The 24,863-nt window shown below is 36.2% G+C and overlaps 1 protein-coding gene across 5 annotated transcripts in view; it reads left to right on the forward strand.

Moving 5' to 3' along the window:
• Positions 1–23,532, forward strand: part of LOC128031650 (heat shock 70 kDa protein 12A-like) — a 41,086-nt gene extending 17,554 nt beyond the window's left edge. For 2 of the 5 annotated variants that reach the window (XM_052619965.1, XM_052619966.1), the window contains exons 2-12: positions 113–189; positions 365–492; positions 3,061–3,247; positions 3,689–3,793; positions 5,266–5,382; positions 10,762–10,933; positions 14,510–14,596; positions 16,049–16,153; positions 16,304–16,562; positions 17,677–17,780; positions 18,576–23,532. In XM_052619965.1, the coding sequence (XP_052475925.1) occupies positions 118–189; positions 365–492; positions 3,061–3,247; positions 3,689–3,793; positions 5,266–5,382; positions 10,762–10,933; positions 14,510–14,596; positions 16,049–16,153; positions 16,304–16,562; positions 17,677–17,780; positions 18,576–19,207 (1,968 nt within the window). In that variant the 5' untranslated portion in view covers positions 113–117 and the 3' untranslated portion in view covers positions 19,208–23,532. The remainder of the gene's footprint in view (positions 1–112; positions 190–364; positions 493–3,060; positions 3,248–3,688; positions 3,794–5,265; positions 5,383–10,761; positions 10,934–14,509; positions 14,597–16,048; positions 16,154–16,303; positions 16,563–17,676; positions 17,781–18,575) is intronic. The other 3 variants (XM_052619967.1, XM_052619968.1, XM_052619969.1) reach the window with 2 other exon arrangements.
• Positions 23,533–24,863: the final 1,331 nt, after the last annotated feature.

Consider the following 24,863-nt stretch of genomic DNA (forward strand, 5'->3'; position numbering starts at 1 on the left):
ATTGAAATTTATTAGTATTACCAAGCTATATAAGCAAAATTACTAACATGTCTGTATTTTTGTCTTTGTAGTTTTAATGTTTGGTTTCTCACTGTTCTCTCTTTCTTTGCAGATGCAATGGCCACTCCATCTCCAGCCAAGAGTATGGGCGACCCAGGCATCACGCCTCTTTCCCCCACACACATACTGGTGAGCGCTGCTTTTTATTGCCAGCATGACGTCACCCATTACATGAAGGACATGTCCAGTGTGCAAATCTGGCCTTAATGGAACTTCTTATTTACACTGAGCTGCAATTTCATGCAACAATTTAATACTTGAAATATACTCTCTTCCTCTTTCTATATCCCTCATTTTTCTTCAGAAGGACTCTGAAGAAAATGAGCCTACAAGACACCCCTATGTGGTGGTGGTGGCCATCGACTTTGGCACCACCTCCAGTGGCTACGCATATGCCTTCACTAATGAACCAGAGTTCATTTACACTATGAGGTGAGACTTTTTTTTTGCGTGTGATTTTATTGTGAAGAAATAATAAATAAATTAAAAATTAAAATAAAATCTAAAATATTATAATTAAGTATATTCTTGTAAAAGTATAATTTTTTTAAATTTTTTTTGTTTCTTAAAATAAATAATAAAATTTTATTAATAATTATATAATTTTAAAAGTAATTTAGTTACTCTGTATAGACTCTCCACTCTTCTGTACACATTAATTTGATTGTCTATAGATGATCATGTTTCTATTTCAGTCAAACACACAGGTGTCTTTCTTTCTGGGCACTAAGATGCCCCGTTAAAAATTATTAGAAATATACAGTCCCACTGTCTATGTACTGGTCCGAAATAGGGGTGGGCATTTGACCAAAATCTTATATCACAATTTGAGTAATTTTGTTTCATGGTAACGATATATACCACAATATAGTTATTTTTGATTTAAATAAGGTCTTTTTTATATAATTTATTTTGGTACCATAGAAATTGATTTGATGATTCTTGTCACCAGTGTCAATTTAGCTAAAAATGAACTCAAGCCTGAATTAAAAAAAAAAAGAAAGAAAAACTCACTGAAAAAAGATGATAGTAAAACAAATAAATAAGAAATGCTAAAAACTGTACTACATTTTACAAAGTCAATTGTATAGAAACACTGCATATCCTTCACTGTGCAAATTAAATATGTATTTTTTTCTTGTTAAAGTTACAAAAGTGATTTAGTCAATAGTAGTGAGAGATTTTCTCTTTTTTTGTTTAATGTAAATGACAGACACTGCTATCACTTTAAGAGCTGACCCGTTTCCACATGTGTTTTCTTTCTCAGCTGTTTGCTTTCACTTAAGACCTACTGTGTTTACGAGGACACTTGCAAAAGATGGGCATTTTGACACATAAAAGTGTGTGTATTTAATCATTTAAGGCCTATAAATTCAAATAACTCTGTTCAATACTCCCGCGTTCTATGAGCACCATCTTCACAGACTCAGCGCGTGCATGTAGCGAAATGAGTTCTCTTTTGCTGTTGATTGCATTTCAACTGCTTTAAATCACTTGTTTTAAGTTTTCATGACTATGTAGCACAGTAACTTCACATGAGCATGTAACCACGATAGAGATGATAGTAAAACATCTCTGCCGGGTGACAAATTTCTACCGGCTAATCGTGTCTTCCAGTATGTCACCCACCCTATATCGAACTGTCTAACATTAGTGTGTGTCTGTGTGTGTTTTATAATAGGATAAACCTACAGCTGCTCTGTTACTTGGTCATGTGACCTTTGACCCTAAGGTCAGTTCTCCAGAGTACCTGTTGGGCAGAGACAGCTACGTGTTTCCCGCCCAAACAGGCATGTGGGCTTAATTTTAGGCATCAGACTCATTTTGAAAGTTAGAAATATACGATTATTTGTTAAACAGCACAAGTACAGGCACATGTACATCTATAGACAGTCACCTCACTATATACTGTATGTTCACATTTTTGAATAAAAGATGAAAGTTTGAGTGTAAGTGTAAATAAACATTCTAGATTCCACATTTTCAAATAGTTGTATCTCGGACAAATATTATCTTATCCTCAATTGTGAAAAAGTGACACTTAAGACCACAGTCACATATAGGATCATGATTGAATCAACACTGTAGTGTGAGAGGTTGCCCTTCTCTTGAAAGACAAGTGCACTTGTTCAGTATGGTTAATTCAAATTGTGGTTTGTCTCCTGCTAGAGATTTACACACCCAACACACACAAAAAAAATTCCTTTGAGATTATTTGGGGTGGACTGGTTGTCTAGTCCCTTAATCTTTACATAAACACATCTTCCCTTTAAAAAACTCACAAAACTCTTTTACTAATCGGTTTAGATTCAAGAAGACAGCTGCTTTGAGAAAGATGAAGGGATTCCACAGAATTCATTAGTAATTTTTTTTGTTGTTGTTTACATAGACCAAAATAATGAATTCTGAAACTGAAACATTATGGACTATTACAATTTTTATTATAATTTTTTTGTTTTGTTTTATTGAATATGATTTAATATGATTAAATTTTAGTTCATTACATAATGAAATATCAAACCAAGCAGCAAACATATATCCATTCCTCAGAATTAACCTTTTCCATTTCTGAAGAGTTACGTTGTCATTCTTTCAATACATTTTACTGGTTGTTCTCAGTATAATTTTAGTGGATCTATGAAATCACAGGATGTATATGATGTCAGTTCTCTATTATGATAATTTTGGCATATGTGCTTCGCTCTATGTCAGCTCAGACAGTCAGGCTGCTTGTTCTATGCATCGTCCTGGAAGTAAAAGCCCATGAATATTTTAAATACCTCTGTCTCTGTGCCGCGCTTGTGCTGGTTTTATGACTGCCTTGATATGGATAATGAGGATGAGGATGCTCTGTTGGGTGATATTTTAGGTCTCTCCTAATCAGGAGAAGAGGTGAAAAGCTATAGCATCTCCACATTCTGCCCAGTGGAATTATTTCCTGATTACTTTAGATGTTTGTAAAACTCACTCTCCCATTGGTTGATTTCCCTTTGTTGCTAGGCGCTGGGAGGGTGGGGACCCAGGTGTATACAATCAGAAGACGCCCACCACCATTCTTCTGACCCCAGACAGGAAGTTCCACAGTTTTGGTTATGCAGCCCGAGATTTTTACCATGACCTGGATCCAACTGAGTCTAAGCAATGGCTCTACCTGGAGAAGTTTAAAATGAAACTCCACACCACTGCAGTAAGGACTTACTCATACAATAAGGATTTTTTTTTTGATGTTTTTGGACCTGAGGGGAAATTTACGTGTTAATTTCCCAGCAGATTTACGTGTTAAGGAAATTACTGATCATAAGAATGAGGACATGGACTTCTCTAAAATATGCTTCACTGCTACTGGGTAACATACATAAAAAGGACTGCAAGCAAATGAATAACTCATTACTAACAGGTTAACCAATCAAAGCTTCATGAAACTGAAGTAATACTGTTAATGATTTATCTAATTAATTACATTTAACATAAATCCCTAAACTAAATTTTATAGACTAGAGTATATTTTCCTCACTGGGAATAAGGTGATAAGTCGATCAAGTCTATCAAGTTTCTAAATACATTTTAAATGAGATGTCATGCTCTTTCTTGTTTCTGAGGGGTGTTATTATCATTTTGTCTTCTTCAGAATCTATCCATTGGTACAGATTTAGATGCGGCCAATGGGAAAAAGGTGAAAGCTCTGGATATTTTTGCTTATGCTCTGGCCTTTTTTAAGGAGCAGGCACTTAAGGTATGTTTTAGTACCATTATCATCCTGGACATTCAGTTAAAACCGGCCTACTTACATAATTCTAAAAAGCACTCTACCATTCAGAAGTTTGGGGTTCATAAGATATTTTTTTTATTCTTTAAAGAAGTCTCTTATGTCTATTAATGCTAGATTTTTGGACAGTTTTACATTAAAACAGTAATATGTGAAATATGATATAGTAAATATAAAATGTTCATGTAACTATTTTCTATTTTCTATTTTATTTTATTTTTTTATGTAATCTGTTTCCTTAGATAGTAAAGCTGGATTTTCAGCATCCATTACTTCAGTCTTCACTGTCACTTGATCCTTCAGAAATCATTCTAATATGGTGATTTGGTGCACAAGAAGCATTTTCCATATTTTTGTTCTAAATTATTATTATTGTCAAAAATATGTTTGTGGAAACATACATTTTATTTTAGGATTCTTTGAATAGAAAGTTCAAACAGCATTTGATAGACAATCTTTTGTAACATTTTAAATGTCTTTATTGTCATTTAATGGGGTCATATGATGAGATTAAAATTTTTTCTTTCTCTCTGGAGTGTTACAAGCTCTTGGTGCATGAAGAAGATTTGTAAAATTGCAAAGACTAAAGTCTCTAATCCAAAGAGATGTTCTTTATCAAAGTTAAGACTTCGCCTCCTAAAATGGCTCATTCAAATGCGCCCCCACGTCTACATCACTATGTGGAAATATTTGCGTAATGCCACCCAAATATTCACGCAAAAAGAAAGAAGGCATGGTTTCAGTAACCACAGTTAGTGTTGAAGCAGCCATTTCAGGAGATGCTGTGTGTATTTAGGGCGAAAGCAAAAACACTTAAGTAGATACATTTAGGAATCTTAAAGATTACTGTACAAGTTACAACAAAACAGCAACACATTTTATGGATTTATTGCGTGAATCTAGGAGAGGAGGTAATTCTCACTTTACTATGAAAATCTGGCACTTCTGAATCAGCTGCTGGAAGTATGTTTTGTTAGTTTAAGGATTTGCTATTGAATGTTCAAACGCATCAGGTTGTGTGTGTGTGTGTGTGTGCTGTAAAACTAACGACATTGTTAACTGTCATTACATTTATTTTGAAAGATGAAGCTGTGAAGATGTGATTATGGAAAGGGGTGTTACATTTCTGAAGAGTGCTTGCAGTGTTCGGCCAATCACAATGCACTTGGTCAGTTGGCCAATCAAAGCAGACTGCGCTTGTCGGATTTGAGAGAGGCGGGGCATAGAGAACCTATGTTTCAATAATGTTTTTTTTTTAAACATTAAAGCATATCAACATATTCTATTACACCAAATACACAAAATAATGATCTTTTAAAAAAGCATCATATGACCCCTTTAATCAATTTAATGTGAATAAGTGTTAATTTCTTTAAACTATCATACTGACCTCAAACTTTATCAGTGTGTCAACAGTTGATTTTTGTCCTTGGATACAGGAGCTGAGTGACCAAACAGGGTCAGATTTTGATAATGCTGACGTCAGATGGGTCATCACTGTACCGGCCATCTGGAAAATGCCAGCCAAGCAGTTTATGAGAGAGGCATCGTATAAGGTATAACATTTCTTGCTCACAGCCACATATGCACAAACATACACATCTCACTTTAACCACCTACTTTGTGTTTTGAAATTAGAGAGAGGTCTGTGTAGAATGTGTGTAATGTGTTTTCAATGAATGTAATTTTCACACAAGTCTGAAGGATGGGTTGTACAAATCCAAAGTGGGTGTTGGTGCTGCAGCGCTGAGTTATGCTCTTCCACCAGCGTTAGTGAAAGAGGAGGAGGTAAAGGAGCACTGTTCTGCTGTCATGTCCATCTAAAATAGAAAAGGAATGAGATATACAGAAATACAGGGTGTAGAGAGAAAGACAGAGAATGGAAAAGGAAATAGGAAAGACAGTGATCTCATTTATTAGATACAGCCACTGTTTGTCTGTTTTCATTTTCTTTCATTGGACCACTGTAGAGACCCCATACATGTGAAGCTGATTAACGCTTTGTCTCTGTCACAATTGCCACCATTGTGATTTGTGTGCATGTGTGTGGATCTGTGGATGACTGGGGGTGGGTATGTATTTGAGCTGTATTTATTTTTTATTTATTTATTTTATTGTATATATTTATGCCTGATATTTACACGTAAGTGTTAATCACATGTAACTGAGTTTTAGAATTCGGCATACAGAAGTTTCTTCTGTGAAGAAATTTTAGATCATTCATTTTATTCTTTTCATTTTGCCATGTAAATAGCAAAGTTTAAAGCTTTGTTTTTGAGCGATGATTGGTTAACAAGTAAGTAATGCTTTAATCTTATCTAGGATGCTTCAGGACAGATTAGTGTTTCCAATATAAATGTGATGTGATCACAAGTGTCATCAAAGGGGTGCATTCTCTCACACTGAAGAGAGAGACAGAAAGAGAGAAAGAGCAGGGTGTGGCTTCGGCGTCTTTCATCTCCATCCAGAGAAAAGACGAAATGAGGCAGGGAAGCCATGAGCGAGTGAGCGACATACCTGTATATAGATACACATCAAGAAAAGAGAGAAAAAATCTAGAGAATAGGGAGTTTGCAACACCTGATACCTGCAGTGGGAATTCCTGCAAAGCTTGCCTCAGTGTGTGTGTGTGTGTGTGTGTGTGTGTGTGTGTGTGTGTGTAGTGACTCAGCTCTTTGTTTAAAGGATAAGGAGAACAGAAAGAAAGGACACTGCATTCCCTCACCTCTGTCTCTCGCTCTCTGCATTCTGCTCACACTGTCGCCTCATAACTCAGCAAACCCTGCAGTGCACAAAAAACAAAGAGTGTCTCTCAGCTCAGCGTGTGTGAGTGTGTGCATTACTGCGTGTGTGTGTGTTTGTTTGGATTTTTGGATGTTGTCGCTTTTTGTTACATTTTTACACTTTCTTCATATTTGAAGTGATGTAAAATTATCTTGTCTCGTCTGATCTCTCCTGGTTGCATTTACCATGTTTACTATGGTAACGTTATTAATGTTTAGCGTGCATAATCTTTTACATCGCTTATAAAGATTTCTGCCTTTTTTAGTGATTATAATCTACATCGGATCAAGTTATTTCAAACACTCGCTGCTGAGTAAGAGTGATTTTTGAACTCAACTGATTTTAAAAAGTCTTTAATGCTAAAGTTATATAGCTATTATCTTTCAAAATGATCTGCTGCGCTGGCGCTCTCCAGACGCGGAGAAACTCCGCCTTTGTTCATAACCCCTCCTCTAGCCCCAGCTGGCCCGCTTTGGCCCAAGGTTTTCGTTGGGCCAAAAAATCCTGACCGTTGGCCCAGAGGAAGCCTCGGAAGTGACAGTGGAAACGCGACTGGCCCTGGCACGCACTAGCACGCCCGGTTTAAGCTCACAAGTGGAAACGCGGCTAGGGATGGTTTGGGGTGCCATGTCATCTGCTGGTGTTGGTCCACTGTGTTTTCTGAGGTCCAAAGTCAACGCAGCTACAGTATTGTTCAAAATAATAGCAGTACAATGTGACTAACCAGAATAATCAAGGTTTTTAGTATATTTTTTATTGCTACGTGGCAAACAAGTTACCAGTAGGTTCAGTAGATTGTCAGAAAACAAACAAGACCCAGCATTCATGATATGCACGCTCTTAAGGCTGTGCAATTGGGCAATTAGTTGAAAGGGGTGTGTTCAAAAAAATAGCAGTGTCTACCTTTGACTGTACAAGCTCAAAACTATTTTGTACAAACATTTTTTTTTTCTGGGATTTAGCAATCCTGTGAATCACTAAACTAATATTTAGTTGTATGACCACAGTTTTTTAAAACTGCTTGACATCTGTGTGGCATGGAGTCAACCAACTTGTGGCACCTCTCAGCTGTTATTCCACTCCATGATTCTTTAACAACATTCCACAATTCATTCACATTTCTTGGTTTTGCTTCAGAAACAGCATTTTTGATATCACCCCACAAGTTCTCAATTGGATTAAGGTCTGGAGATTGGGCTGGCCACTCCATAACATTAATTTTGTTGGTTTGGAACCAAGACTTTGCCCGTTTACTAGTGTGTTTTGGGTCATTGTCTTGTTGAAACAACCATTTCAAGGGCATGTCCTCTTCAGCATAGGGCAACATGACCTCTTCAAGTATTTTAACATATGCAAACTGATCCATGATCCCTGGTATGCGATAAATAGGCCCAACACCATAGTAGGAGAAACATGCCCATATCATGATGCTTGCACCTCCATGCTTCACTGTCTTCACTGTGTACTGTGGCTTGAATTCAGAGTTTGGGGGTCGTCTCACAAACTGCCTGTGGCCCTTGGACCCAAAAAGAACAATTTTACTCTCATCAGTCCACAAAATGTTCCTCCATTTCTCTTTAGGCCAGTTGATGTGTTCTTTGGCAAATTGTAACCTCTTCTGCACATGCCTTTTTTTTAACAGAGGGACTTTGCGGGGGATTCTTGAAAATAGATTAGCTTCCCACAGACGTCTTCTAACTGTCACAGTACTTACAGGTAACTCCAGACTGTCTTTGATCATCCTGGAGGTGATCATTGGCTGAGCCTTTGCCATTCTGGTTATTCTTCTATCCATTTTGATGGTTGTCTTCCGTTTTCTTCCACGTCTCTCTGGTTTTGCTCTCCATTTTAAGGCATTGGAGATCATTTTAGCTGAACAGCCTATCATTTTTTGCACCTCTTTATAGGTTTTCCCCTCTCTAATCAACTTTTTAATCAAAGTACGCTGTTCTTCTGAACAATGTCTTGAACGACCCATTTTCCTCAGCTTTCAAATGCATGTTCAACAAGTGTTGGCTTCATCCTTAAATAGGGGCCACCTGATTCACACCGGTTTCTTCACAAAATTGATGACCTCAGTGATTGAATGCCACACTGCTATTTTTTTGAACATACCCCTTTCAACTAATTCAACTAATTGCCCAATTGCACAGCCTTAAGAGCGTGCATATCATGAATGCTGGGTCTCATTTGTTTTCTGAGAATCTACTGAACCTACTGGTAACTTGTTTGCCACGTAGCAATAAAAAAATATACGAAAAACCTTGATTATTCTGGTTAGTCACATTGTACTGCTATTATTTTGAACAATACTGTATATACCAGGAAGTTTTAGAGCACTTCATGCTTCCTACTGCTGACCAACTTTATTGAGATGCAGATTTTATTTTCCATGAGGACTTGGCACCAGCACACAGTGCCAAAGCTTTCAGTACCTGGTTTAAGGACCATGGCATCCCTGTTCTTAATTGGCCAGCAAACTCCCCTGACCTTAACCCCATAGAAAATCTATGGGGTATTGTGAAATGGAAGATGTGATATGCCAGACCCAACAATACAGAAGAGCTGAAGGTCACTATCAGAGCAACCTGGGCTCTCATAACACTTGAGCAGTGCCACAGACTGATTGAATCCATGCCACGCCGCATTGCTGCAGTAATTCAGGCAAAAGGAGCCCCATATAAGTATTGAGTGCTGTACATACTCATACTTTACATGATGATACTTTTCAGTTGGCCGAGACTTCTAAAAATCCTTTCTTTGTATTGGTCTTAAGTAATATTCAAATTTAAACTGAATTTGGGATTTTCCTTAGTTGTCAGTTAAAATCAACAAAATTAAAATAAATAAACATTTGAAATATATCAGTCTGTGTGTAATGAATTAATATAATATACAAGTGTTACGAATCAGCTCAAAGGGAAAATATGAATAATCAATCATAACTAGTTATGAGTAATTATAAATATTTAGATCCGTTTGAAATATTTACTTGACCTCTCAGTGTCAACTTTCTGTCAATTCTAAAAACTTACATTTCCTGGTTAAGGAAAATAATTTTCTAACTGTACAAAACTACTCAGAGCATGTAGCAAAAATCTGCATGATTAGGGACTTCAGTTATGAGAAAACAATGAACAATCTCAAGTGTGATACAAATAAGACTTTATTAACTACATAAACACTTAAACTGGTCTAACATACACACACATTCACACACACTCGCATACAGTTGGCATAGGAAAAAAGGGTTAAAGCTTAAGCAGTAAAAAGAAAAGAAATAAAGACATGAAGCTATGGTACAATTTGATATTCAGCAGATCTACAGCCTGAAGGAAACATCAGTTTCTTAGTTCAAACACACCTTTGTAAAAGGTGCATATGATACTTAATGTGTCAATTAATAAGACTGTGTTATGAGAATAAGTGTTATGAGATAGTGGGCCTTTGGTAGCTAGGGAACCAGAGGCCTGTTCTGTCCATTTTGAGGTGATAGCTTCCTTTTTGGGGAAGGGTTCATAAACCCTTTGGTTAGATGAAGAGGCGATATTATTTGTTAAATGTAACAAATAGTTGTGCGTCTGATTGGTCCAAAATTTCACTTTTTGAATGGAATTAGTGAAATAAATCAACTTTTTGATGATATTCTATTTATATGACCAGCAACTGTATACTTAGCCAAAATGTTAATGTTATTAGAAAACATTTGTTTAATTAATTACCAGATTTTTTTTCTTCATAGTTTCAGATTAAATGTTTACTTTTAGTTTATAAAAAAAAAAAATGTATTTTATGCATTTTCATGACTTTTTTATTTAAGTTTTATTTTACATTTATTTCCTGTTAGCAATTTATTGCTTTAACTTTTTAAAAATGTTAATTTAAGTTTTGCGTCTCAATTCTTTTTTTTATATCTATTTATTTCAATTAAGTACAGTTAAGTTAAGATAAGTAAATGCTAAGTAAATAAGTAAATGTTTAGATGAGTAAATGTGAATTTGCTGGAGTATTAAAGTTTACTGAGAATAAATGTTCATAACAAATGAAAGCTTCATTTATAATGATTGGTATGTTTTATGTATAAGTCAAGATGAGCCTGGGTTTCAGACTCCTGTTTTAAAGTCTTGCCGTTGTGCTCTATACTCATCTAGGCTGGTTTGGCTTCTCGTGAAAACCCTGATCAAATCATCATTGCTCTGGAACCAGAGGCTGCGTCCATTTACTGCAGAAAACTCCGTCTCCACCAAATGGTTGATTTGGGCAACCAAGCGGCTTTGAACGGTTACAGCCCAGCTGAGAATGTTGGGATGGGAATGACCCAGGGTAAGCCACCCATATCATCTTTTACCATATTACAGGTGAACCACAAGCATTCTGCTGAGGATAAACCAAGATTTTAGAGCCACCAACCTTTGGCCAGTGAATAGTTCTTCAAAAGTCCAAATAGAGTCTGTAGTTAAGTTGGGCTGGTCATGATGTAGGTTCTTCTTTTTGAGAGATATAGACAGACCTTGCAAAAATGTTTGACCAAGTATAGTAGAAGTAACTGTAAAGATGTTTTTCCATTGTTCAATATAAAATTATAAATTTTTTCCAACATTCACTCCTTCCTAATGGGGAGTTTAAACCAGATTAACAGTGCAATGTAAATCAGTTCTAACATTTTAAACTACTGTAGCACTAAACTGAGGATTACTCCTGAGCTAGAACTGCAGGATTCCTGCAGTCCAACATGCCTATTAAACTCTCACCGCAGTGAGGGAGAGAAGGTGATGATGCTTGCAGAAAACAGTGGGAGGGAGGGAGTGATAGATGGATGTTTGCATGTACATTACTGTTCATAAGTTTGGGTCCATAAGTCTTTTGTAAAGAAATACTTTGAAAACTTTTAAAATACTTTTATTCAGCAAAGACACATTAAACTGCTCAAAGGTGACTGTGAAGACGTGTTGTTCCAAAAGATTTCTATTTCAAGTAGATGTGTTTGTCAGAATTCTGATGAATAGATTTTTAAATATTAAAATAGATTTAAACATCTGTTTTAAAATGTTCTATTTTACAATATTACTATTTTATTGTATTTTTGATCAAATGAAAAGATCCTTGGTGAGCAGCAGAGATTTCTTTCAAAATGTATTCTTAAAGGCCCCAAACTTTTGAACACTAGTGTATTTACTACCATGCATGAACACACAGATGTCTTTTTGTGGTATTTCAACTATGGGCAGCTTTACATTCCCGGGGATTGATATTTACCTTATTATTTATCTAATTTATTTATTTATATCATTTATTTATATATTTTATGTATAAATATTTTTAAACTGATTCTAGATAAAATGTTACCTATGAAATTAGCCACAAGACAAATGGACAAATTAAATAAACTAGTATGAATGTGAAAAGTGTGATTTAAAGGAGTCCACAGGGTCAGAAGTGCCCATAGTTGAAGAAACATCCTACATTCCACAGTAAATATATTGTGAAGAGTTTATGTCACATACCAAAGTAAAATCTAATCAGACATAATAGCATTAAAGTGGCCTGTGATTTTAGAAATGTCAATGATAAGTCATTTTTCATGTTCATTCAGAAGGTAACAGTCATTTGGACCACTGCTGAATGGTGATGCCAGCATGAGAAACAGCTTTGCAAATGCACAATGCCTCATACATTTTTTTTTTAATTTGCATGCGCATTTATTCATAATCGTGTGATTGTTAGAGGTCATGCCTTGCATTACAAACAAAAATTTCAATTATGCCAAAAATGTTGACAATATTTCTTAAACTGTTTCTTAATCACATTTGATAAAATGTTAATTGTTATTGGTTAATGTCAACATTTAAGCAATTAAGAATGATAAGAGAGTTATCAGAACAGAACACTACATCAGCGGGCGTGCACATATATGCTGTGATCTCCGTGTGACATCAGTGACCTCAGTCTGATGACATCAGCAGCTCTACAGTCATCAGCAAGCACATCTGTGACTCTAAATTTTTGCATGTATAAAAGGAGTTACAGAGAAAGAATTTGATCAGATGGATTTTCTGCTTGTAATTTGAAAATAACAGCAAAAATTGCAGTAAGGATACAGTCAGTGACAAATAAAAGAGGTGAAATATGTTAACTAAATGATCAAGATGCATCGAAAGGGGTGTGAAATCGCATTTGACCTCTTTGCATATCCTTTTCTATAGATAGAGAGGGAGAAAAAGAATGAATGAAGGACAAAAGGAGTAGTGTTTATTGATTAGTTTAACATCGGTAGTATTTGTGCTCTGATAGCCAGTATATTTGATATTCAATTGACAGCAATGAAAACATGGTTAAATTTAAATGACGTGGAGAGCCTGAGACAGGAAGCGATTGTGTGTGGCCACCCATTGTGGAGCAGGACAGCAGTGGACCAAATGATATTATTTGGGATTCAATGAAGAATCGATATTCATCTGAACCACTTATTCCCCCAAACTGTTCCACAAAACCAAAGGTTATGATCTCTTGTTGAATTCACACGTTTTGGTTACTAACTTGATGTTTAGATCATCTAATATAGGCTGTGAGTGCAATGAGTGATGAATTTGCTACGAAGGTGGTGCAAGAATTTCAGACCTGAGTCTGAAACACTGTTAGTTGGAGTGGTTAGGTCTCTCACACCCCATCAGAAGCTGTCACTGTACTGAAAAAATGTCCGCTGGTCCATTTCATTGTTTTCTGTACACTGAAGAAAATGTCAGTCTCCATGCGGTAGAGCTTCCTGTTTGGGCCTGTTTAAAACTGCCAGGATGGCCATTTTCCATTTGTCATCAGACCAACTGCCCTTTATCAGATCAGGACAATCTTCCCCTCCACAGTAAATGAACAGATTTTTACATTCTGGTCACAGTCAGGAAGTTCACAAAAGTGAAAAAGAGAGGAAGTCTTTTAATGGAATAATCGTGGGAAGATGCACTAAATGTTTAAGACTTAATGGTTTAATTGCAATATTGAGTTATAATTATACTTTACATATCAGGCGTTTAGTTAAATATTTAGTTATTTGCAACATCATAATATTACGGAGCCCCGCACAAGACAAGAAAAAATAGTAGACTAAATCGTGTGCACGATTTACTACTTTGTTCCTTCAATGTATTAAAACGTGTGCATGATTTACTAATTTGTTCCCTCGATTTGCTAAATCGTGCGCACAATTTAGCAAATCAAGTGAACGCAATAGCAAATCGAGGGAACGCAATAGTAATTGTGTGCATATTTTAGTACACTGAGGGAACAAATTATTAAATCGTGCGCACAATTTATTTATTTTTTCTTGCATGTCATGTCAGGTGCAGGGCTCCATATAATATGGTTGGCCCATAGGGGGTTATTGCACAAAATGCACAAAAATGATTTTCTCTCAAACAAAAGTTGCATGTTTGAAAATTTCAAGGGATGCACAATATATTGGTACCATAGCAGTAATTTTCAGATATTGATTTTTTTATTTTGTTATTTATTGGTATCAATTGATATTGGATATTTAAAATATGGATAGTTGTAGGTCATCTAACTGTAATCTAATGCTCGTTCACTGTTAAATGTAATAATTACAACCAGAACTTTAAAATTGTATATCCCTAAAATTGAAGTTTTAAATAAGTAACAAAAAATTACAGCAGTTTTACTGCTTTTCTTTAAATTTTCTTTGAATTTCCCTGAAGTTAAATGAGTTTTGCGTTCCATTGGAACTTCTTTTCCAGCAGCATCCCTCTGCTTACAGAAACCACATTCAGCCCATGTTCCTTTTCCATCCTGTCGCATTGCCTATAAAACTGCCACACACACACACAAACAGCTTCATGCTGCCTTCCCTCTCACACACACCTCCTGTCTCTCTCTTTCAATAACCAGCCAAGGAGCATGTGCGCCGTAACCGACAGAGCCGTACCTTTGTGGTGGAGAATGTCATAGGAGAGCTCTGGTCTGAACTCACTGAAGGTAGAGTCTGTCTTCTCACACACTTTTTTTTTTCTTGTAGTATTTTTCTCCTGCTGTTTCTGATGCTGCTGTCATACAGTAAGTTAAGAAATCCCAAATTCTGAAGCTCTTAGGAAGGATGCACACTAGTCTCACATAGCCAGACCTTTCAGCAAAAAAATGTACTTCAGTGCAGCTTATTCTGCCCAAGAATCACCCACTCAAACAGGAAGAGACTGTCTGACTGACACGTAACGTGACCAGTTGGTGTTTGGTTTGTTTTAATGTGTGGTTGTATAGAAAATGCATTAAAAATAGTGGAAAATGTGTATAGGCAAAATGTTTAGAATTTTAGCCTGTCTGTGCTTACACTATAGAAACTATGTGACAATATTAGATTTTTTTTTAAACATTTAAATAAAATAAAATACATCACTGAATAAAGAAATTGTCAAATGGGGGCTATAACAGAGAATTCTGTGAATTTCTTGTCAGTTTACTTTTTTTTCACTGTAAATGATAAGGTGGCAGTATTTTATTGTAAAAATACATTAAATATCCCATTACAGTTTTTCACCATAAACAATAGGGAACTTACCATTCACCAATTAAAAGGTTTTTAATGTAGAATTTTTTTTCATAGTCTTTTACCATTATGATTATGATCATATTGCTGATAATCGGTCATAAAGTCGGTCAGATTGGAACCAAAGATTTTTGCCAGCACTTGCTGTTTTTGCTTGTATATGCATTGGAGTCAGCAAGCAGACTGTGGGTGGTCCTTGAATGTGTTTCCTGAGACTAGATGCACCCTTGCTGAGAAGATAAGATGCTTAGTTTGAAATCCCTGCTCTGGTGAGCTCTGCCCTTATTCTGCTGTCTGAATCAGCAGCTGCTCAGACATCAGTATTGCCTCAGCATGCTTTTCCTATTCAACACTGCTGAAATAACCCCCACACAAATTACATTTCTTCAAAATAGTTCAAATTTCAGTATATTTTCTGTTGTTAAAGAGACACTTTACTTAAAAAGTGAAAATGTACTCATTGTATTTTATTCCATGTCTGTATGATTTTATTTCTTCTTCTGTGGAATACAAGTGAATATATTTTGCGTAATGTCCAACATGCCATTTTTTGGAAAAAGTCATATGGGTTTGGACCATCATGAGAGAGTACATTCCTCCAACCATTTTTTGGGTGAACTGTCTCTTTAAATATACAGTTTGTGTATATTCAACAGAACCTACATAGAGTTTTAATTCCAAAGACTTCTACTTGAGTTATCAATCAGTGAACCGTGAATGTAGGTCACTGTTCCTCTCAAAAGTACTTGGTGGACATGTCAGCATCACTCACATCCAATATCTGCAGAGAGTACCTGAGAAAAAGTGTAAAATGTCGCCAGACGAGATGTAAATCCACCCTGATGAATTATTTTTTGATGGTGACTCAAATGTGCTCTGCTCTCTAGGTGACCGTTATGTGGTTGTGGATTGTGGAGGAGGGACGGTGGATCTTACAGTGCATCAGATCTGTATGCCAGAAGGGCACTTGAAGGAGCTTTACAAAGCCTCAGGTACAAGACACAGCTTTTATGTCCTGTAGCTTGAGATTAATATTTTGCTTAAAAAACATATATTTCCTATGAAAAGCGTCCTGCTATTCTGAGATGTCATTATTTCCATTCATCCGAAATGATTTTTATATCTTTCCATTCTCTCCGCAGGAGGCCCGTATGGCTCTATTGGCATAGATTATGAATTTGAGAAGCTCCTGTGTAAGATATTCGGACAGGATTTCATTGACCAGTTTAAGATCAAGCGTCCTGCTGCCTGGGTGGATCTGATGATTGCGTTTGAGTCCCGTAAAAGGGCAGCGACTCCTGACCGAAGCAACCCGTTAAATATTAACCTGCCCTTCTCTTTCATCGACTACTACAAGAAATTCAGAGGACACAGCGTAGAGCATGCGCTGAGGAAGAGCAAGTGAGTGTCTAAAATGCTGTAGGAGAAATCACCCATTAATACGATCCAGTCAAGTTTGATGCTTTTCTCTGTATTCATAAAGCGGTGACTTTTGTGAGTCCTGCTGACTCTCCGCCTTTGTGGTAATTGTTGTCGGTCTCTTTTGAGGTCAGGCATGTGTGACCTACAGCCCCTGGAGAGTTAATCTGTCTATTCATGACTGCTGTCAATACTTTACACACAGCCATTCAATAAGCCATCAGGGCCTGTATAAAGATGGCCACGTCAGCTGAATGAATACCATGTTTGTTTGTGTGTGTGATTGCTGACTTTGTGCGAAACACTCATAATCAAAGGGCATAGGAACAAGAAAATCTAAAAAACAGCAGAGAGAGGGGACGTTATGCATTATTTTCAGCTTGTCGTGAATATTAATTTATGTCACTTTCACCCAGTAGCTCTAATGATTTGATCATAGGCAAGTCATTTTTTAAATTAGATAATTGCTTACAGAGGCTTCTATAATTTCTTAGCATCGCAGCCGATAGAAAAAAATTCTCAGAAAATTACTTTAAATATCATGTCTGTTTAATTTCAACTAGTTTTATTTATGTCTTCTAAAACTAGTTGTAATGGATGCTTCCTGAGCAGAAGTATCAGATCTGACACAAAATACCCAATTAAGAGTTTTATCGTTTTATTAAAAAAATGTGAACCTGTTATATTATTTGCATCATTTAATGGTTCTTATGGTTTTTATATTCTTTCCTAACATGGTAATTAAAAAATAATTTGCGAGCAATGACTAAGACTTCTCTAACTTGAATGTTATGGATTTTAAGCTCTCATGTCCAACAGGGGACAGTTTTTAATACAAGCCCGTTTGTTCAGCCCTGCATCAAACTGCACAGCGCAGCCATATTGGGAATATATGCATCTGTTTACTGGAAACCTATTAGCACACATGCACTGACTTTTTTATAGCAGTGGAAAACCTAATAATGAAAACTCAATAATATCAAGTTTCTCAATATTCTTCAATATGTCAAGATGATTTTTAAAAATGAACCAAGGCCAAATGAGGAAAATCTGTTATTTGTTTCAGTCTATAACTCTAGTTTCGTCTCTTCTACAGTGTGGAGTTTGTGAAGTGGTCTTCGCAGGGCATGCTGAGGATGAATCCAGATGCAATGAATGCACTTTTCAAACCAACTATAGACCACATTATACAGCACCTGAGTGAGTAACTACGCAGTAATTCACTGGAACACTAATATGATATTGACTTCTAGAGTTTAAAATGATATTTCTAGAGTTTAAAGCAATATTTCTTAATAGCATTCTTTTAATTTGTATTTCAGTTTTAGTTATTTTAGCACTTCGACTTAGTTAGTTGCCAAGGCGCCTTTTTTCATTTTCACTTAAGTTCCCCCATCTAATATTTATATTTCTTTTTATTGGTAAAGTATCCCAAAATATCAAACATGGAGCCACAACCTGAAGTTGATAAATAGCCTAAAATTTCTGTGCACATTATATACCATGTGATTTTCTGTGAAATCTGTCAACTGACCCAGTATGTGCTCAATATTTAGACAACTAGTGCCAGCTCCTCCAGACTGCAAATTGGGGCAAAGATCTGGGCAAAAGTTGTGTAGTGTATTCCAGGCATTAGTAGAATGTTTCAAGCTGTATAAACTAATGAGCTACTGGGAGACACAATTAGGGCAAGCATTGGCCCAGTCAGGGGAGTCTCGACAATCTGCCCAAAATACTCACACAGAACTGGGTCAGAACTCAGTCCCTTGGCTCTTATGTTGGTTGAGCCCAGCTGTGATATGTATCAAAAACTACAAGCAGGGACATCACTGCTAGTAAACTGGATTTTTGTTGAAAACCGGAGGAGTGCATAACATTCTTTGGTTAAATGCCCATGTGTTGAAACGTTTTGTGATTAATCTTGTAATGGACTAATGCCATTTTTTTTTTCCAAAATCCTGTTTCTCCACTTTTATTCTTCTATATGTTCTCCAGCCGAGTTATTTGATAGTCCAGAGGTGACAGACATTAAGTTTCTTTTCCTGGTGGGAGGATTCGCAGAGTCTCCTCTGCTGCAACAGGCAGTTCAGAAGATGCTTCAGGGCCGCAGCCGAATCATTATTCCCAATGATGTGGGCTTGACCATCCTCAAGGGGGCGGTGTTGTTCGGCCTGGATCCCAGCGTCATAAAGGTGCGCCGCTCTCCACTCACCTACGGCGTGGGTGTCCTGAACCGTTTCGTAGAGGGGAAGCACCCACCAGAGAAGATGCTTGTGAAGGAAGGTACGCAGTGGTGCACCGACGTCTTCGATACGTTCATCTCTGCCGATCAGTCAGTGGCGCTGGGAGAAACGGTAAAGCGTAGCTACACACCGGCGAAGCCGTCACAGCAGGTGATCGTCATTCACGTATACTGCTCAGAAAAAGAGTCGGTCAGTTTCATCACGGACCCAGGTGTGAGGAAGTGTGGTACGCTGAAGCTGGATGTGAGCGGTACTGAGAGCACAGCGGCACGAAGAGAGATCCAGACGCTCATGCAGTTCGGAGACACTGAGATAAGAGCCATGGCTCTCGACGTGGCAACCTCTCGCAGTGTCAAAGCTAGCATCGATTTCCTTAACCAATAGAAGAAGATGAGGCATGCATAAACCACACACTGCAGAAACTCAGCATTGTAGTTTTCCAGTAAAAATAACCAAACATCCTTAAAACATGAAATATTTGTTCCTTTTAAAATTGCTTTTTTTTCTTAAAATGAATACTTGCACATTCAATTGATACAAATTCCAAAGTGACATGTTTGTTACTAAAGATTTCTATTTCAAATGTAAAAATACAGTACTTTATCATAGGATCCAGAAAAAAACACATGTATCGTGCGTTCCACTAAAATATTAAGCAGCTCATCTCTTTTCAAAATTGATAAAAATAAGAAATGTTATCTTAAGCCCCAAAATAGCATATTCAAAAGATCTCTGAAGAATCATGTGACACGGTAGGCTGGAGTTATGGTAATAATTACAAATAACAAAATTTGCAAATGCTTTTGTTGTCCTGTTACAAACCTAAATATATTTGTTACTTTTAAAATTGCTTAATATATTAAAACGCATTTTTAGAATAGTTTTTTTCTTAAAAGTAATACTTGCATATTCAATTGTTCAAAATTCCAAAGAGACTATAGACACGTTTGTTACTAAAGATTTCTATTTCAAATGTAAAAATACAGTACTTTATCATAGGATCCAGAAAAAAACACGTGTATCATGCGTTCCACAAAAATATTAAACAGCAAATCTCTTTTCAAAATTGATAAAAATAAGAAATGTTATCTTAAGCCCCAAAATAGCATATTCAAAAGATCTCTGAAGAATCATGTGACACAGTAGGGCTGGAGTTATGGTAATAATTACAAATAACAAAATTTGCAAATGCTTTTGTTTTCTTGTTACAAACATAAACCACTTAATCTTTAAAATATGCTTACAAAAAAGGAAAACTTAATTCAAGATGTATTCTTTAAAATAGTATTAATATCTTGTGCAGTTTTGCATCTCAATTTATTATTTTTTTGTTTAAAGGATGTATAGATATTTTGACTGGAAAGCAAAACAGAATGCAGAGTAAAATGTTGTCAATATAGAAGAATACATGAAAGAAAGATAAAATTCAAAATAGAGAATGAATGAGAGATGAAGGTTTGGAGTCTCTAATATACCATGTTTTGCTGACCTTCCATGTGACATTTGCTTTAGTAGTTGTGCGATTTGTGTTATTTTATTTGGTTCTTTCATTTCTAATCCACAACTGAACTCCACAAGATGAAACTTCTCATATCTGGCCAATGCTGAGTTCATTTTGTCTCATTGATTCTCATCTAGTCTCAGTCCCTTATTCTCTTTATGCTTCTATTTTAGTCTGTTTGCATTCTTAGTGGCTATTTTCTGCACAGAGATGCAAACTCTGCATGGATAGAGCCTAAATACAGCTGCATATTGCTAGTAGTGCAATTTGGGATAGCACTCTATAATAACTTAGCAAGACAAGTTCAGGTTAAGGCAGCTACATTAGCCTTAAATACACACCATGGCAGAACTATACAATTTTTCTCTTAGAAAACATACTGCTTTGCTCTTAAACTCTGGTCTATTACCTTCAGGGCCCAGTCCAGATACCATGATGAGGTAAAGCAGATGGTTTTGACTACTGGATTTGTGACCAATTTGTTAGTCTGAAACATAGACTCAGTATGTTCTCCATCGCAAACATTTAGGACTATTGAGAATGGTACCGAAACCTGAGCTACACATCACAAAGGTGCTGATTCCTGTGACAACATTACTATCAGTTCACGAGTTCACATCTACGTATATTAATACCGTAGGTTTATGCGTATTTGGCGTGCTGTCCGGGTGGAGGGCTCCGAGCTCGGGATGTGGCCCGAATCCAAAGTACTCCCCCCGGTTGTGGTAAGAGTAGATGGATCTATAAGTGAGGAGAAATGGGGTGGAGGAGGGATGCTGAAAACTGTCAATGAACAGAGATAGGTTCTGCTGTTATTTATACCTTGTCATGAGTTGATTACTGATTGGTCTCCACTTGTGTTAATCAGGTTAATGAACTGGGACTGTTCCTCCCGAACTTTGTTATAAAACAGCATTTTTTCTCACTAGTGCTACAGGGCTGTGGCAAAACATTTTTTTTATTAATATTTATTGTTCTTACATCTCATTATGTTGACTTTTTGTCTGTTTTTATTTTATTTTTTGTAAGTCAAGGCATGTGAGAAGTTATGGACCGTGAAATTCAGCATATCTTCATATTGTTGGTCAGTATGTTGCGCTAAGCAGAATGAGAATGCATAAATCCTAGAATGTGAATCTTAATCATCGTTTGAAGTGGCAGTGACAGAGAAACAGCTAGCTGTACCTGCAACATGATTTGAAAAAATAGCCATTGCTATATGCTAGTTGCCTTTAATCCTGCTCCTTAGAAAGAGAAGCCACAGATTTGTTTTTCTCTCTATTTTTGTTTAGGAGATTATTTTGGGGAATATGTGACAAAATAAATGTTTATTTCTGTATATACAGTATTTAAAGAGATTGTACAGGTTTTTAGTGTTGTTTTTGCATTAGCAGCTTTATGAACAGTGTGTGTATGCAGGCCTTAAGAGCACACATTCTTTCTTCCACTCTCACCAGCTTTCATTTGTATACTAAATTAATTTATTAACCTAATCCAAACCCAAACATGACCCCCAAGTCTGAAATGTAATCCCATTCCCAAAAACCATAACCCCCAAACTACACCCCCTGTAGACCATTTGTAACTTAACCCCAAACAAACCTCTAATTTCCCATTTTCAAATTCCCAAATGCATTTGTTTACTCTATAAGAAACAAGACCTTTGAAAAAACCTTTGAACTTATCTTTAATCACAGTTATCATTTGAAACAAGAACTTTGTTTGGGAAATGAGGTGAGTGATTTGTGGTCTGTAGATTATGCCACTAATGACAGGCAATATTCATGTGTTTGGTTTGGAAGGCACTGAGATAAATGCAATGCTAAAAAAAAAAGAAAGCAATAAAGGTATTGCAATGTGACGTTCTACAATGTATTCCCACTTATTCCATCATGCTGTTCTGCCATTGTGAAGTCTGTGTGTCAAAGCTTCAGCTGCAAAATTGTAATGTTACTATGGAAATGTATTAATCAACCATTTTAGATCATTGAGCTGATGATAACTGAACATTTTTATTGTTTGAAAGTCAGTGTGTAACTCAACTACGGCGATCTTTGGGATCTCTGTCATGCAGTAGCTTTTCCATAGATTTGCAATAGCAATACAAGACAAGAAGCGGCAAATAGTTTTCGCACAGGACAGTTAATATTTGTGAGAATAGCAGAGATCCTGGATCAAAACATGATGGATCAGAAGTTTCCTTCTAGAAAATCATGCAAAGCATCTGCACAGATTGTGAATAAAACATCATCAAATAATATAATATCATTAAAAATGAAAAAAAAAAAAAAATAGCAAGATACATGCAGGATAAAATGCTTAAGCTTATCAATGTAATCTGGATTCGCTGCTCATTTGATTGTTAATTGCTAATAATTGCATATGATCTGCACGATTCGCATGAGAGACCAACAAATGAGACCTTTTTTATTTTTTGGTAATATTCTATTGTAAATCTTTGGATAATAAAATCCAAGCTACCACAGATCACTCTCTCATTTGATGTGCAAGGCAATAGAAGCAGGAAGTGATCTCATCACGTGTAATGTGCATGCACTTGTAGGGCAGAGCACACACACAGACACACTCCAGATTTGTGGATTAAACACACTTTTTGTGCTGATAGTGTGAATGTTAAAAGATTAAATCTGGTTTAAACATTTGCTTTTTTTCTACTCATGGGCATTTTTTTTATTTGATAACACAAAAAAAGTATAGCCTCTTTATAAAATGTAGTTCTTGCTATGATATGCTTGTACAAGCACATAAAGAGTTCTATCCATTTGTTATTTTTTGTTTATCAGTTTAATTTTGATCACTCAGCCTGAATTATTAAGAGGTACATTGCTGTAGAGGGACGTTTGCTAATAATTCACTGTGAATTTGATTTTGAATGGCTTTTTGGAATTATTTTATTTAACTGGTTTTTGCTAAAAGAAAACCGACCAGTTCATAGGATTAGAAAAACAGAAGAATTTCAATGTTTGCTAGAGTCTGTGCTTTAAATGCTTGATAGTCTCTTAGTCGTTCACTAGAGCTGACGTGGACTTCCACTCGCTGTGTAAACTCACAAACTATACCTACTGGGTTATTTTTAATCAGTGGATACAGTATCACTGCTCTTGCCATATGCATATCCAAAAAGATTCAATGCCAAGTACTAACAGCTAAACTGTCACCCAATAAAAAGTATGTGTATTTCAAAAAATGACTGTAGTGTTTCTTGTGCATGAAATGTTACAGGAGTGACCTTGTGCTAAAGCATTCTTCTCTTTTAAATCTGAGGGAGGCTGAATTTGTATGATGTGATTCATACAGAAACATATGATTTCTAGAAAAAAAGTAAGTATAGGTCTACAAATAAATCTAAACATTAGTGGGGCATGAGCAGATCGAAGGAAAACATACAAATGAGCTTGAACGAATTTGTAAAAATTAGCTACCAATTTGCCAAAGTGTAAAATGGTTACAAATTGTCATGGTGATTAAAGGTTGTGCAGCACAATTTATGAATTTACATTATTTTTGTCTGAATTTATTTTTGATTGGAATTGTATTTAACCAAATCAGATCAATCCCACAAACTGATTCATAGATTTCTTATATAAGTGTATGGGCTGTAGGGTGCTTTATTAATATGGCCGTTCTGGAAACGTTTAAAATAATTTGAAATAAAAATGGTTTAGTAAGCAGGGTGCTGCTTGTTTGAATTCTATGACACTCTAAAGCTAATTTCTTTCTGGATACTAATTCCCTTATAAATGTGGCGCCCCTGTTATTACACTTTCTTTACATCCTCCAAGAAATCAATTTTAACCGACCTCCTGTCAACAGGTGGTTTTAGACAGACCTTGACTTTACAATAGATTTCTTTCAGATGAATTCATGGCAGTGTTACTTCAGTTATGTGCAGTACAGCAGTACTGTGCCTCTTTAAAACTGTCTTTTAATTGCAAAGGCAGATTTGCCATTTGTAAATTCAACCATTCTATACAAAAATAAAAGCAATATTCTCACCGACTTTGATTTAGTTCATTGACATTGACAACTTAAAGCATATAATGGCACCAGATTTTAAGAGTTTATAAGCCTTTTTTCATTTTCTATGGATGCGTCAAGAGTATATGCTTTTGTTTAGAAGGAAAAGGGTCCTTCATTTTTTGGTTTGTTTTCACAGAGTACATTTTAGGTCCTTCGACAATGAGCTATAATGTAGGAGACATTGAACTGTAACCTGTTCCATTCAATGAGGTTTTTATACTGAGAAGTGGCCACTTAACTCCTGTGTCCTGCGAAGAATGACTGATTCAGTTCAAAAGGGAAATGCCACTGTTTTCTTGTTCCGACAAGAACATATAATTGCTGGATTATTTGAAATCAAGGACATTTTGGTCTTCTATAGACTGGCTCGACTGAAGCTGAATTTGAGTGTACAACAATTAAAACTCTTAAAGATTTCAGGGCCTTAAAGGGGTCATGAATTGAGAAATCAATTATCCCTTGATCTTTTGATATAGAATAGGTCAGTGTACTATAAAA

The sequence above is a fragment of the Carassius gibelio genome, chromosome A17, assembly GCF_023724105.1.
Source record: "Carassius gibelio isolate Cgi1373 ecotype wild population from Czech Republic chromosome A17, carGib1.2-hapl.c, whole genome shotgun sequence".
Classification (NCBI taxonomy): domain Eukaryota; kingdom Metazoa; phylum Chordata; class Actinopteri; order Cypriniformes; family Cyprinidae; genus Carassius; species Carassius gibelio.